The sequence below is a fragment of the Poecilia latipinna genome, unplaced genomic scaffold (genome assembly GCF_001443285.1).
Source record: "Poecilia latipinna isolate Pla-1442-1.1 unplaced genomic scaffold, P_latipinna-1.0 Scaffold3226, whole genome shotgun sequence".
In the NCBI taxonomy this organism is placed as follows: domain Eukaryota; kingdom Metazoa; phylum Chordata; class Actinopteri; order Cyprinodontiformes; family Poeciliidae; genus Poecilia; species Poecilia latipinna.
In genome coordinates, this window is record NW_015115842.1 from 1 (window position 1) to 15,863 (window position 15,863).

General features: G+C 35.9%; 1 protein-coding gene and 1 long non-coding RNA gene across 4 annotated transcripts; both read right to left on the reverse strand.

Moving 5' to 3' along the window:
• Window positions 1–1,131: 1,131 nt before the first annotated feature.
• LOC106940436 (brain mitochondrial carrier protein 1-like) lies at window positions 1,132–10,456 on the reverse strand. Of its 3 annotated transcripts, none has more exons than XR_001423091.1 (9): window positions 9,641–9,898; window positions 8,003–8,141; window positions 6,687–6,781; window positions 4,849–4,934; window positions 4,474–4,569; window positions 3,674–3,798; window positions 3,389–3,602; window positions 1,504–1,656; window positions 1,132–1,422 (listed from the first exon to the last, which is right to left on the reverse strand). XR_001423091.1 is itself a non-coding variant. In XM_015023187.1 (9 exons), the coding sequence occupies exons 2-9, from the start codon at window positions 9,729–9,731 to the stop codon at window positions 1,615–1,617; spliced, it is 888 nt and encodes a 295-aa protein (XP_014878673.1). In that variant the 5' UTR covers window positions 9,732–9,745; window positions 10,288–10,456; the 3' UTR covers window positions 1,154–1,614. The 3 variants fall into 3 exon arrangements, 2 of the variants coding, with proteins under 2 accessions (XP_014878673.1, XP_014878671.1); XM_015023187.1 differs by adding an exon at window positions 10,288–10,456 and having other exon boundaries at window positions 1,154–1,656; window positions 9,641–9,745; XM_015023185.1 differs by having other exon boundaries at window positions 1,154–1,656.
• Window positions 10,457–12,221: 1,765 nt separating this feature from the next.
• On the reverse strand, window positions 12,222–15,410 carry LOC106940433 (uncharacterized). The gene is made up of 3 exons (XR_001423089.1): window positions 15,262–15,410; window positions 14,258–14,375; window positions 12,222–12,581 (listed from the first exon to the last, which is right to left on the reverse strand). It is a non-coding gene; the product is annotated as an uncharacterized LOC106940433 (long non-coding RNA).
• Window positions 15,411–15,863: the final 453 nt, after the last annotated feature.

The window sequence follows — 15,863 nt, forward strand, 5'->3', positions numbered from 1 at the left end:
TCATTTTCTGTCGACTGAACAAAGAGCGTGAAAACGTTTCTTCAGGAAAGTCAGATCAAACCAGTAGCAGTTGGGATCTTAATTATTAACTTATAGAGGGGATTAAAGAAAAAATATATAACAAAAGACCGAATCCAGGAAACAGTCGCTGTTTACTCTATAAATACAGAGGAAACGTAACTCAGGTGCTTATTCCCAATAAAACCATATGAACAGCGCAGACATTTTTTGTGGTTCGGAAACCTTTTAAAAAAATTTTGTGGGTTATCAGCCTCTGCTGGAACAGAAATGACTGAAAGAAATTTTACATTTTCACAAACAAAAAGTAAATAAGTTAGCATGTCCACAAACCCAAGAAGATTTCTAAACACAAAACACCCAGCTTTAAATATAACTCATATTCAAGTAAAATCCACATCTTCAGCTTTTAAAAGAAACATAAAATAACATTTGACATTTAAACATGTTTGGTGGTGCGGAATGTGAACATTTAGGTGTAATGTCTTTGGACCTATGCAATACATTTCAAATAAGTTAGCTTAGAATTAAATGTGGTTTTCTTAATGCATGCAGAGCTCCCGGAATCTTATTTGGATGTCTCGCAATGGAGCAGCTGCAGAGAAATGTAACGGGGCCTAAAAGAATCACAGTTTGGCACAAAATAAAAGACTGAATGTACAGCTGATTTACAGGCAGTACATCCACCTTTAACGGGTGGATGAGTCTGTACAGACATTTACATCATTTACCCTGTCAGGACAGAAATTATCAACCAGTTAGTTCCCTGTTGCTGTCTCAGAATGGAAGTGAACAAATTCAAAGGAATACGTCACTGCAAAATAAGACAAACACTTCATTAAAATTAGCAGCTCTGTAAAATAAAGTATAAATATAAATAAGAATGCAAATGTGTCACTTCTCTTCTCTTTGGAGACTTTGGTTCAGTTGGGATCTTAACAGCACATTTTATTTTCCAAAATCTTCCTATAGACAGATTTTCTAACTCTTTTCACATAAAAACAGATGTTTTCATGTTTATTACTTCCTTTCATTCTGGACATCTGCTTTCCCTCCAGCCTGTAACAGTTAGCCTGTCATTTGTTCAGTTTTTCTATAAAATATAAAGCATCGTGGCTTTAAAAAGAATCTATTCATTATGGCTGTGCCGCCACATGAAGCTATGCGCAGTTAGATCAGATGTTCCAGTGTTCGACTCATCTTATGAAGTTGGACAAATCAGTTCAGGAGTAGTCAGTTCAGTAGGTAAACACACAAACCTGCAGGAAACCTGAGTGCATGATGAGGATCATTTTTTTTTTTATTAATTCGTGACTCAAGTGACCTATTTGATTGAATCTCCCTTCTTTGCCAGCTCTCCACACACTTAGCTGCCTGAGGAGTGTCCAATGTCACGGCGTGGAACTAAAATGGCGTGAAAACAAAAATGGTGATGGTAAAAAAAAATATTTACACGAGTGCAGTGTGAGGTTCTGTCTTATTTACAGAGAGTGGGGGCTTGCTGGTGCACATAAACTCCTGGCTGCTGCTCTGTTCAAACTCCACTTATCTCTGGGAATGTCCTGCAGACCAGCGCAGTCCCACGTGCGGTCCGAGTTAAAACGGGAGATTCTTCAGCTGCTCGAACGTGATGAAGAACTGGATCGGCTGCTAAGGAAAAGCTCAGGAGTTTGTATGAAGGAGAAGCTTACTGGGAGTCAGATGACGACAATTCATCCTTCATTTTACTAGCAAATAGAAGACTGACATTCAAACACAGGCTGGGAGTAACAAACCTGAACAGAAAGGGACTGAGTATGGTGGGGGTCTGTGATGCTGTTGGGCTATTAAAGTTCCACAGGCCTCTGGAATCTTTTTAAGAGTGCATGGCATCATGGACATAAATAAATAAATACAAAAAAAAAAAAAACTAGTTTAAGTTTTACAGCTGACAAGATCAAAAAGTGCCAATAAACATATTTGTGTGTAGTTTTACTATATTCATTAATTTCACAATCATATGTCAAAATTTGCAGCCACTGTTTACTTTCTCCAAGTCACAGTTAATTGAGCATGTTGGTGTTCATTATTGCAATAAATAGTATGCTCTTTTTAATTTTGTTAACAAGGTTAAAGTGAAAAGAATAATTATCGTTAGAAGTTGCCTTTAAAAAATTGGTGGATGATTTTTTTTAAAATTGTGCGAAGAGGAAAAAATCTAATGTTCTTCCCTAGGGATGGCAAAACTTGCGAAAGTAAGGGGGGATTACATTCTCCACTGAATAAATGTCTTTAAAGTAAAGGTAAATTTTTTCTACACTATTCAAATTAACTTATTTTGATCCTCAGATCTACTTTTAGACAAACTGCAGGAAGTGTTAGCAGCTAAGAGTGGATCTAAACCAGTGTTCCCTAACTCTAACTCATTTAACAAACAGTCACAGACCACCTGACCTGAAATTGTCTCCACAATAATGAAACTTAATATATATTGCAACCTGAAATGGAAATATTAGTCTCTTAACTCACTTATTGTTGTTTTCTTTGTTCATCTTTATGAGAAGAGTGGTGCTGTTAAATGTGACTGGCCACAACTAAGCCATGAACATGTCTACTTGGGCATTTTTGAGTTATTAAAAGATTCTGAAAGTGTCTAAGCTTTCCAATGACATCAAACACATGAAAATAAAAAAATAGTAAAGTTGATCTTTACTACCAAGTGTTGTGTGCATTAGTAACATTTAGGACTATTTGTGATTTAGAAGCACAATAAAAAAGAAAATAGACTTGAGTTGCTTTAGCAGAAACAAAAGATCCTTTTCTGCACCATTACATATAAAATAATCCACCCATTTCTGTCAATTGTATTTATTAACTGTATTTAATTATTTTTAACTAAATAAAAATAACAATAGCTGTAGATGTGTAAACAAAGCATCATAAGCAAGCAAAGTCATAAAAAACAAAAACAATTCTGACTAACAGAGACGGGTCCTATTGTGGGTGAGTGTTAGTTCAAAGGAACGTCCAATCGCTAGTGAACAGCACATCAACACTCTCACCAGCTACTCTAAATAGTCCTGGAGTTGTTTGCTTTCCATCGGTGCCAGAAGCTTTTGTTTTGGGTGACTTGGTTTTAAGCTTTCCATTTTAAGTCTTATATTATAATTTTTAAACACAATCCTTTGGTAAGCTAGCTGTAGCGTCGCACTTTGATCTAGCCTCACGGCAAGTAAACGGTTGTTTACATGCATGACCTCGTGGACCACTAGGGGGGCCCCGCGGACCACCAGAGGTCTGGGGACCACAGTTTGAGTAAGACTGGTCTAAACTATTGTCTTTTTTTGTTTCTTCACTGAAATAGGTTTTTCTGTGTGCTTTTAAAGGATACGATGATATTCCAAGGCCCCAGTCGCAGCCAGTTTGGCCAGAATCCCTTATACAGAGCAAAGAATCCCTCATTACTCCACGTCTGCATCACTCCATCCAGCGTTCCTTTGTACATGGGGCTTCCAGACACAACCCGCTGATTCATCATGCGAGTCCGAACCACATCCACAGGGTTGGAGGCGATGGCCCCGGCCAGGCCACAAGTAAAACTGGACCTGTGGAAAACATTTTGAAAATGATTAATACACAAAAACCTAGAAAAATTTGATATAAAGAAGAGACTGACATGAAATGTGTCAGGATGGTGTCTCCCACGAGGCCAGAGCGAAGGAGGTGCTTCTTTGTGACGTCATAGAAAGGAAGTTCCACTCCGACCACAATGGCTGCCCGCTGGGCAGTGGGGATGACACCCTGAAGAGGAAGAAGAAGAACAAAGTCTAACTTTGGCTTTATTGCAGAACAACTCTGAGTAAACTGCCAAGCAGTTTGTCAATATTTTCCAAAAATATTTCTATAACTGAAAGTAAAAAATTAAGCAAGTAAGATCTTTTCATCCTCATCTTTAGGCCTGGGGTTAGACTGGATATGGTTATGTATTTATGAATAGAGGTCATACATACCATGACTTTCAAAAGTATTCATACCTCATCCAGTTCTTTTTTTTGTCTTGTTAAAACTGCAAACTTCAAAGTAGCTGTTGCCATTTTGCAGACTAGCATAAGCACTGCCAGGGGGAGTATGGAGAACCAGAATTTTCCAACAGACAACTTAGTTCGAAAGGCTAATAAATAGATTCATAAACACAAAAACAAAAGATATTATAATTTTAGTACGTTTTAGTTTAAAAAAAAAAAAAAAAAACATGACTTAGTTCCAGTTGGTTACAGTTTATCCCCTTTAATTACCGTTTTTATTTATTTCAGTTCACAAAAATGTTTCCTCAATTTCAGTTCTGGTTATTTCATTAGTTTTATTTAACTATAATGACCTTGCCTCTGAACCCAGTCATCCCTCAACCCAATAAAACGTTCTACAGCAGCATTATTCCAAACATAATGGTCACAGAAGCGTCCAGAAAGAACCCACCCTCCACAGCCCTCTGGTGCCCTCGGTCTGGTAGATGTTGATGAAGTTGGACATCATGCTGCCCTGCAGCAGGCTGCCCTGCGCTTGCATTCTTATCTGGAATGAAAACAATTACGGAAAGTTAGAATTTTTTTAAAGATTCTCATAAATGTATGTTTAGTAACTGGTTTATATGTCTACCACTGCTACAGTCAGCTGTTGACTTAATAAGAAATGTTGAGTTTTTCCTTATTAGTGACATCATTCTGATGTCATCTGCCTGAGTCCAGCATCCCTGGAAGAACACCGACCCGTTTCCATGTCAACGTACCACCAAAGCTGCTTTTATGTGTCGGCAAACAGACCCATCAGACTAATGTTACCATTAGCAATCACCTTGAGGACGTCAGTGGGGTTGGCCAGCATAGAGGACATCACCCCAGATACGACCCCACAGAAGATGTTGATGATCAATGTCTCATCTGTGAACCAAAGCACAGTCAGAAGTCACCACAGATGTTGAGGTATTTAAACATTTAAACAAGTCATAATGGAAATATCCATGTTTTAAAGGATTCTGATTCTGATTTTGTTTGTTTGGGGAAAAAAGGTTTTTATTTACATAACATAACCAGATCCATTAGCAATCACCTTGAGAACGTAAATATGTTTACATTACCAAGTAAACATATTTAAAAGGAAATATGTTTGGATGTTTAAAATTAAATATAAAGAAATATATTAACTGCTGTTTTATGAAGGTTAGCTGCACTAATTGCAAATATAAACTCCTGATAAAGACTGTTTAAATTTTGTTCTCGTTTTAAAATGGAGAAGCTTTGTTGGCGAACAAGTGCTGCTACTCATTTTGAATTTACGCCAAATACAAATAAATTGCTAAGTAATGACCTTTTGAAAGCTGTTTTTACAAATTCTGACTTCACATGTGTTCTAAAAATAACCTGAATCAACTAAAAACAGATGCTTAAAGTTAATGTTCAAGGCTGCTTATGTGAGGTCAAAACAGTACATTTACTGAAGAGCTTTCTAGTGAAAAAATATAGTTTATCAGAATTATACTCAATAAAATGAGTACAAGGCCTTCAGTCTACCCTTCTTGCGTTAGATTGAGGAAAATCATGATTAAAATAAAGATAAGTGAATTGAGTGCAAATTAAATTTAAAATAACTGCTTGGAGCTGAAATATCTGTAGCTCTGCAGTGTCACCAGGAACTTTACTTAGAAACTGCACTGCAGTCAATGATGGTAAAGAGACACCGGGGAGAAGAGAATGTTGTTGGCAACGGCAGGTAGTGGTGGCAGATAAAGCAGGAACCAGTCAGTAGGAAAAAGTCATATAATGAATCATGAAGAGAGGGGGGAAAAACCCAAAGAGCAGCCATAAACATCCTGACAGTCTGAAAAACATCATGGCGCCACTTATTTACACACAAGTGAAGCCAAATGTAATTTGGATGCCAACCAAAGTCATTTAATGTGCACACTGTAGATAAAGCAATCACTCAAATACCTCAATCTCTTTATCAAAACCTCAAAATACTTGTATTTTTTATTTTTTTTCAAAATATATCAATCGTATTTCTTCTAATGCTCACAAACATAATCCTTGTCTGTATAAAAAAAAACATATAATTCTGTTATAATTTTATCATATTTATCTTTGGTATCAGAGACCATCAGAGCAAATCTGACCTCTAATTATTAGTACACTTCTTTTGTTGTAAAAAATGTCCTCAAAATCTAATTTCCTGAAGCTTGTTTCCCTCTTATTTAACTTGCAAATTACTGGAGTCGGGTTATTACAGTGACTCTGTTTCAAACAATAATAAAGGAAAGTTTTAAGGAGTTCTCCCCATTCTTTGTTTAAATTAAGTTGACTGCATTGCTTCTGTGAGAAAAAATCTATTAAGCAGGGGTGTAAATACTACATTCAGCTCCCAACATAAGTTTTTAATAAGACATAAAAAAGTGAAGTGAAACTTGTTGATTTTTCTTCTGCGACTGGAAGTTTTTACACCTAAAAGAAAGCATAATTAATGCTATTCTAGTCTAGCTTCTGCGTCTGCAAAACTGTATAAACAATTCATAACTTTGAAATCCAAGCTTAGAGGATTTTTTTTAAACACTGGAAATGGTTTCAAACTAATAGTTTATCCAACTAAAAGATGGAAGAATGCACAGGAGCATACTTAAAAAATATGCAAACACTTACCTTCTGGGTGAGTGACAAAGAACCTCTTCAGAGAGTTGTACGTTCCTATTTTGATTGTACCATAGGAAGCTTGTCTCAGAAGAGCCGGGGAAATCCTGTGCAGAGCGGTAAAATAAAATTAGTCAGTTGAAGTCAACAATTTATATGCAAGACAAGGAGTGAAACATCTGAGTCTAAGTGAAAAGTTTGCAGTAGCATCACTGGACCAATCACCCTTGAACTGAACTAGTATTGTGTAAATACACTCTAACACCGTTAATTAAAGGTCAAAGTAGAAAATATCAACAAATCTTGAAAGCGATAGAAAAAAAACTAGAAGAAATTTTAAAAATAATAATAATTAATTAGTGGTCCATAAAAATTTTGGAAAACAGTTATCTAATATCTGATGACCAGTGATGGCATAGTTACTTTGGAAAAGTAACTGTAATAGTTGCACAACTTTACGGACACGTTCATTAGTGGCTGTTCTCACGTTTATTATTACGCTGTTCAGATTAGTCTCCATGTTTGCAGTTTTCTGGAGCGCAATGAGAAGCTCGACATCATTCAGAGATAATACATGAACTTGACATTAACAAAGACAATCAATCACCCAGAAAAGGGAATTTAAATTCTTCTTTCCGTGTTTGGCAGGTGAAATACTAGAAAATTGGGTTAGTATCCCTAATACTACTAATGCATCAACACTAAGAATTCACACCTTTTTCAGTGAACTATTTCAGTAGTTCCTTTTTCTAGGTTTAGGAAAATTCTCAAATATAAAGAGTATACTTTTGATGCATAAATGAGAAAAATCTTGTAATTTCTTCACTTTTATTACTACTGCTGCTTGTACTGAAGACCCTGCAAAACTGCCTTATCTGGTTTGTGTTATAGATCAGAAATCTGTTTTACTGCTTCCAGTAGGAAAAATCTCCTGAAATATTTCCAGGTGTTTCAACATCACTGAATACTAGAAGACTCAGAAACAAATCAAAAACATTGTGTTAGTTCACTAGTTATAAAGAGCAGTGATAATAAACTACCAGTGATTATCAAATATTCATTTAAAAACAGCAGAATAATACCTTTAAAGTTAATGGGCTGGGTTTCATGTTAAAATTCTAAACTACTGAGAGATGTGAGGTCTCTAATTTTCTATCTGATTTAGCAAAAATGTAAAGAAACATTGGGTGTTATCCATAACTGAACCTAATATATTCCTAAAAGAAAATATGAGCTATCTGCTTATTTGAAGTAGATTGTTCTTAACCAGAAAATAAAAGAGGAAATCAAACTCAAGAACAAAATGTGAGCAAGACACGGCAGCCTACCCAGAGTAGAGCGCCAGCATTCCCTCCTCCTTGCTGATCCTGAGGAAAGCGTGGAACATGCCCTTGTAGCGCACCTCCGTGTACTGGCACTGACCCTGGACCTGTAGCCGGGTCTTAGCCAGGTCCACAGGAAATGTCCCTGAAGACGGAAAATAACACAGATTAATATGATGACAAATTTTGAGAGGGATGTTAGCCCCAAATATTTATTGGGATTTTATGTGACAGTCCCATACAAAGCAGCACACGATGGTGGTTTTTCTACAAGTGAAATATATAAAATTATGGCCCAGTGTAAATACTTTTATTGAACCATGTCTGCTGCAGTTTGAGCAATAAAGATTGGATTCTGGAATTGTGTTCCATCTTCTTTGTAAAAATAGGTTAAACTCAGTCAGGTTAGATGGACAGTTTATATACACATCAGTTTTCCAAGTCTTTTCAATTGGATTTTGGTAAAACTTTGACTGGTCACATCTTCATTTAGTAGGTGTTTTTTATTCAGACTAATCCATCTTTCCATCTGCTCTGATCAGTTTCTACTGCATGATGTTTTACTATTAGGATGATGTATTCAGTGTTAGCTACATTTACACTTAGGCCAACTCTGTCACTTAATTATGTGACTACTGAAGGTCATTGGTTGCACAGGATTTTATGTATTGATATCAGTGTAAAAGCAACAAGATATTGTTTACCTTCTACTTCGCAATCCAATACAGCTTTAAATTGCATTAAAATGTGTTGTTTTAATGTAGAAAACCTCAAGAAGCATGGATACGTCTGCAGGGCATTGCATATTCTGTTATTAATTAAACATAACATTAATCTCCAGTCAAATACCTCCACCTTTTACAACTTTTATAAATATTTATGCAACTGAAATAATCAGTAATAGGATGATAGATTTTATACATATACAGCTCTGGAAAATAATACTAAACCCCATTCAAAACCAAATACAGATTTCTTAACTCTTCCTTAGTTAAAACATTAGTATTGTTATTTCTAAATGAATATGAACTTGTTTTCTTTCCATTATTTGAGATCTGAAAGCACCGCATCTTTTTCTTTATTTTGACCTTTTCTCATTTTCTGCAAATACTTAATTGTTGCTTCAAATTTCAGAAACATGTTGTCAGAAGTTCATAGAATAAAAGAACAATGTTCATTTTACTCAAACATATACCTATCAAGAGTAAAACCAGAGAAACTGACAATTTTAAGTGGTCTCGTAATTTTTTTCAGAGCTTTATATTTCTACAGGAATAATTTTCCAATTTAGCTAGAGGCTAGCTCTGACTAAAACCTACTGATATCACATGAAAGATGCAAAGTGAGGCTAACTGCCATTCTACTGTATCTTTGACTTTGTAAGCTGTGCACATTATATATTCCAGATTTATTTATTAGGTTTATGTCAGATGGCCTTAAAATCTATTTAGCAGAATGCATCAGCTTCCCTCTGAAACCAGAGTCATCATCACTCTGCAGGTGCTGCTGCACAATTTCTCAGTAAATTTCAGAAGCTGGTGACAATTTATACATAAATCTGAAACAAATTAGTAGATACTGCCCTTGGTATTTACATTAAAATAGACTGAAGCGAGTGTCTGTGTGTATTGGTGCATCAAGTACCGAATTCTGCGACAATCGAGGCTATTCCTCCGTAGATGAATGGCTTCCAGTTTAAGTTGACCATCTCCGTGTCGGCGGCGGCCGCTTCCATCTGCTGCAACCCGGCTAAAAACAAAAAAAGGCCCAGACAGAGGTCAACGCAATGCTGCAGTCTCTGACAGCACAGCATGTCGACAAACATTGAGTTCTGGTGATGCTACAAATCAACAAGGCTCCTTGGCATCAGCATCCCAGCATACTGCGCCGGAAAAAGACAGCGAATACCGTCTGGAGAGTCTCTTATCGTTGGGTCGCGTTTCTATTGGCTGAGAGTTAAAGCAGTCAAACGGTTCAGTGATTCTATTGGCTGATGGATTACACCATAACTGAGTCAGTTGAGTGACGGCAAGCGTCACGACCGAAGTTATCAATAATAACGCCAATAAACACAACTGAAGTTTCAGATTGCTTACACTTTTAGGTCTTCGAATAAAATTTAAATTAAATAAAATAGTGTTTCTGAACTATATTTATTACATGGAAGGTCTCCGGCTCCCTGAAGCTTAAGCAGATGGCTGTTATTATTATTAGGCTAACGGCCATTCAGCTAACACTTCGAGGTTACCGGCAGACAGTTAGGCAGCACTTTGAGCCAAAATGTCCCCTACCTGTTGAGTCGAAAAAAATCCCCAAACCACGGGACTATTTGTCTTTGTTTCCCATAGCTCAATGCAGTCCCGTGCAATGACTTTACCAAAGTACAGCAGGAAACTTATCTACCGTTAGCTACCCATTTGAGCTCGTGTAAAGGTCCAAATGATTGAAGCTCAACTTCCGTTTATACTTTCAAAATAAAATATTTTCGCGTAAAACAGGAACTGAGTCAAGACGATAGTTTTAAAACAGTATTTTCCTGGTTAAATAAAGGAAGGAAAAGTGAGGCGCACCACGAGATTCTCATTTCTGTCTGTAGTGTGGCGAGATGTGTTTCCTAAGTAGTGAAAGTCTAACAGTGCTAAAGCCTTGAGTGAAACAAAGCTAAAATAACAGTGATTTCAGCTTTGTTTCATATGGAAACAAAGCTAAAATTCAAGTTGTTTATTTTCACTCCTGAAAGTTTGTATCTCATGAAATCAATGACACAAACAGCAGTGTATTACATCTATTTGAAACACAGACACAGCATTGTTTTACTTTTATCTATTTGTTTTTATAAAAAAAACATCAGCAGTCGACTCATTTGTTATATAGAAAAGTCAATTTAATTTATTTATTTACTTTGCAATTTATAATACTTTCCATTCACTCATTCCATAAGTGTGTTAAAATTTACATCACTACAAAAAATGTTTTCCCAAGATTTTGCTTCCTAAAATGACATTCAGATAAACAGCTTGAAATGATCCACCATCTTGTATTTCCACACTTCTTTGCAAACTCACAAGTCCAACAAAAAAAGAAATCAGCTTTGTTCTTAACGCAATGTCAGAGTCACTGAATAGCTGTTTTTGGTTAACGACTGTAATTAATTAGTCTATAAGGAATGAAAGTGCTAGTCTTACAAAATCCACATCATAGGAAAGGCATATTAATACTGCCCATTGAAATTGATGTTGGTTATTGTTTCACTCAACACTGCTATTTAGATTTTCTGGCACAAAATGGAAAAGTATTTCAGGGACCTGTTGCTCATCTGTTAGGTCCTATAAGCAGCTAAACAGATGAAATAGTAATAGTTATGGAGGTCATGTTTAAACATTGTGGAAAATCTAAATTTGTGTAATTTAGCCTTTTTTTCACCAGACTTGTTTTACATACTTTCTTCTGACTTTCTTATAGCTTTTCTTTCTAACTTACAGATTATCCTTCTTATTATCAGTGATAATGTCTTCATCACCATCTTAGAACTCATCTTTCTGACTCAAACCTACTGACATAATATCTGCTGTTTTTAGGTAAAATGTGGAAAAAAATAGTTACTTTAGATTTAAATGAACTTAGTTGGAAGTCCGAAGTTTCGGTTCAGTTCTCATCCAAACATCCCGTTTCAAAAGTAACTTTACTTTTCACTGGATTTTTTTTTCCACCTTTTCACATGTCTTTTAAATATGTAGTTTAGAATTAGACTCTCAAAAAACAAAATTTTAAATGCTGTAAATTATAAATATAATTTATGGCACACATTAAAGATGTCAAAAAGACTATACATTGCAAGAAGGTAGATGAAATAATGTAACTCATCAAAACTTGACAAAACTGAAACATCTTCACAAACAACATGTGTTAGATGCAAGGAATGTGTACTCCTGAAGCCAAGAAATTACAAATTTTTGTCTGAATAAGTCAAACATTTGTGATTAATGTTATAGAAAAACTGAAAATGTTTGAATACTGTGAATACTGTCACAAAATGTTGTAATGCCTACTCTGGGTAATCTTGCAAACCATCAAGACAATTGATTAGTTAACTTTTCTATTCTGAACCACACTCATATACTACAAGTTATTCTACCAAGTAAAAAAAAAAATCTTGGTATTTTAACGTTTTTTATGTATATATATATATATATATATATATATATATATATATATATATATATATATATATAGTATTTTAAAAGAATTGTCTTTCCAACAATTTTTACTCATGATCAAACATACATTGTCAAGTGTAGAAAAATAAATCTGTTTTCATCTTCTTCTCTGGGCATTTGGAAAACTGTTCAGACAAATATGAGTCGATTCAAACTCTGCAGTCCCACACATATTATTCCTCTTTTCCTTTCTCTTCTTTTATTCATTTGTTCTTGCTCTGCTGGGAGCCATGCTCGGTCATGGTCACAGTGACATAGGAGGTTCAGGGTGGCTCTTTCGAACACAGGAAGTGGTGTGAAGTCACAGTGTGGTTCTCAGCATTCGGATGACACGCTGGTAAAGTTGTTGGAAGATGGTCGACAAACTCCTTAAAGAAAATAAGAAACAGTCTTCAGACAGTTTTTTTTTAGAAAAAAAAATGACATAATGGGGACATCCTTTACAAACTTACGTATACCCTTAGTCACTAATTTAAATTTAAAATGTACCATCCAGAGTAGTAAGAAAACATATTTAATGTATTTCAATAAATCACACATACTGTCACTTTGTTTTAATGAGGGTCAGAATTTGATACTATTTTCTAGACAATAATTTATTTGATTTTTTTCCTAGAGTTTTTGACTGAATACTATAGGTAAAAACTAAGCTCCTGAGGAATCAGATTTCTCAGTCTAAATGCAAGTATTCCGACACTAAGCATGTGAAAATTATGAATAATTTTCTTGACATCTTCAGAAAAACAATAGCTAATTGTATAAGAGGGTCAGTCCATCCATCCTTAGTAAATCTCCAAACCAGTAGCAGAAGATGTTTGAATTTTCTCATTGTAGAGAAGTCTGTGCCAAATAACGGATACCTCCAAACCAACCATTAATAACTGCTTAATAACCACTCACTATATTATAATACTGCACAGGGAAATGTGTAAAACTCAACACATTTCTTCGAGACTTCTATCGCATCAACGAAGTTGGTATTTTGCTTAAAAACCCGCTTCATCAAATCCTATTGTTGTCTTCTGCCCCCTGGAGGAACATCTACGTACTACATGTGGCAAGTGCTATTTTGAGAATGTAGTGCGTTCTCTTATATTGTCTTCTTCATCCTTCTGAAGAACAAAACATCAACCCAATGACAAATATTAAACAGTCAGATGAAGAATAAAAAAAAACAGCACATCATTGCTAAAGTCTGCAATATTTAAGTATCGTAGTAAATTTATAAGAAGTATTAACCTCGTTAGGAAGCTGCCAGCTTTACATTGCAACATGGAACATTGTCTTTGTAGCCCCCATGAATGCCCTTAATCCTAGCATGTTTCTCATGCTAGGGCAGTCTTCATGCTTCAGGCTCCAACAGATAAGATACTGAGGTTCCTCTTCAGCAGAGAAAGCATGTCATTTTCATTCACCAACATGGGAAAACAGTAGCAGAGACGAGTTCTACGCACCCAAATCTCAAATGTCTACAGCAGGAAATGAATTGTAAACCTCTGTCTAAACAACTGTTCTACTCAAAACACCAACTATGCATCTAAATGTGACAAATGGATAGCATTTATTATCTAGTTTGACCTTTCATGCATTGTAATAACACACATCCTATTTTAAAATAAACAAGGTTAATGAACGCTATTCCTAATCTGAAACAGCAAAGAACATATTGGTATTATGATACAAAGAATTTGGAAAGTCTGGGAATGTTTCATTGTTGTTATTCTGGTAAAAGCATTTCAAAAAATGTTGACATGAATTTAAAGATGACATTGTTTGAATATTATCACTTATGTAAGCCTTGAAATACTAAGTCAATCAAATTTATCAACCCATCATATTATTACTTTCCCATAAATCAGCTACCAATCCATGCATAACTTGCAAAGTGTTACGGCAACTTATACTCAACTTATCTGGGTAGTGATATTCCCTATACTCAATAGACGGCAACTTGGTATACTTGTGTGTTTCACTGACAATTAGCCGCCATTTTTGCCCCTGTGAATTCACCATAGGTTGTCTGTAAAGGATTTGACAAACTCACCGCGCTCCCACTGAGACAATATTGCTGCGGTTTGGATGGAGGCAGAAGAGTGAGGCCACGCAGTAAACACAGCACAGAAACATGGAGACCAGTCGGTGCTTTAAAGACATCTTCTCTCCTGGAGGAAACATAAATGCAACAAGTTTCCCTAAAAACAGTCTCATTCTTAAACCCAACTGTTTACAGATAAGTATAACTTTTTCACAGATTAGTAAGTTTTCTGCTCTCAGACATAATGAATTGTAAACATATTCACGTCGTGTAAACCTCCATATTGATAGAAAGACCCTCCACAAAGACAGATTGTGAAATTTGTGGCTGTGATGCAAAACATTGTGAAACATGTTGAGGGGCTGTGAATAGATTTGCAACATATTGTGTGTTTTATGCAGTGTTTCTGTTTAACCTTTATCTTCTTTATGTATCTGAAAATAAACTAAAGAAAAACTGAAGAAAGAAAAACTTTCTATTCTACATCAGAGGTTCCAGAAGGACAGAGATGGTCCTCTGCAACCTCTTAATAACTTTGACTAAAACTAATAACTAATTTTTTTAAATAAAGATATGACAACAAATGCAAATTGTAACAATTTTTCAGTTTTCAATCCACCCACCCCTCCAGAGATTTTTTTCTTCACTTCTTTCCACAAATATCAACATTCCATTGAGGAAAATGTATCTATCCTATTTTTTTAATATCTTTTTTTACCTTTTTTTTTTTTTTACTTTAAAAGCTAGAAGTAGTCATAAAGTGATTCTTTAAAGATGACAGGACATTACCCACTCGTAGGTATTTCTCAGAAATGATCCGTTTTCCTGTTCTAAAAAAGCTAAACAAGCTTTATTTGGCTGAAGGGCACAAATGGCTCTTTGGATTGTAAAGGTTGCAGACTCCTGGACTACATGATAAAATTTCAGACAAAACTCCAACAAGAAGCAGAATCTAATTTTGCGTTAATGCTTTGCACAAACAGTTAGAGTGTCTTGCAGATGATCATCATCACCTTAATAATCCTGTCCAGAAACAAACTCCTCACAGATTGATCTTCCTAAACGGTGGGAATCCTCACGTTGGCTCAGCAGAAGTCCAGAAACCAGATCCCAGGCCCAGGTGAAACTGCCAGAACCCGTCGCAGCCGCAGACTGTTGGTACCAACAGAGGTGTAAACAAAGCCCGAAGCTCCCTGGGTTTCTGCTGGGGACCAGGCGCAAATAATGCTGACACATGCTTTTGTTTTAAAAGCTCCTGAAAGGTCTAGCATGGGGTGAATGACATTCCCACAATATGTGTCTGCTGGAGTGATTTTGGTGTGTTGTTGTGATGGTGAGGGGTGACGGAACAAAGCGACTTCCACTTATGTAGCTTTGAGTTTCTGAGTCTTTTACAATTAAATCTTTAAAGTTCAATCAAAACACCTTTATCAGTTTGACCGACACAGTAATAGACCACCAGCCCTGCCTGTTGTGACCCACTAAGTGAAGCTGATGCTCTTTACACCAAAATAAACAAGATTGGAGTTTAAAATTCACACTTCCAGGGACCCCAAAGAAGATGAAGATCACTTTAAAAGATTACAGCAAGCCTCTTTAAAGGGGAGATTTAAAG

What these genes read in the sequence shown, in the direction of transcription:
- LOC106940436 (XM_015023185.1), bottom strand. Translation starts at nt 9,821, where the DNA reads ATGTTTGTCGACATGCTGTGCTGTCAGAGACTGCAGCATTGCGTTGAC. An exon ending in GCACCAGAGGGCTGTGGAGG is followed by an intron (nt 3,799 to 4,473) that starts GTGGGTTCTTTC and finishes CTTCCTCTTCAG; the next exon opens with GGTGTCATCCCCACTGCCCA. An exon ending in TGGGGCCTTGGAATATCATC is followed by an intron (nt 1,657 to 3,388) that starts GTATCCTTTAAA and finishes CAGCCGATCCAG; the next exon opens with TTCTTCATCACGTTCGAGCA.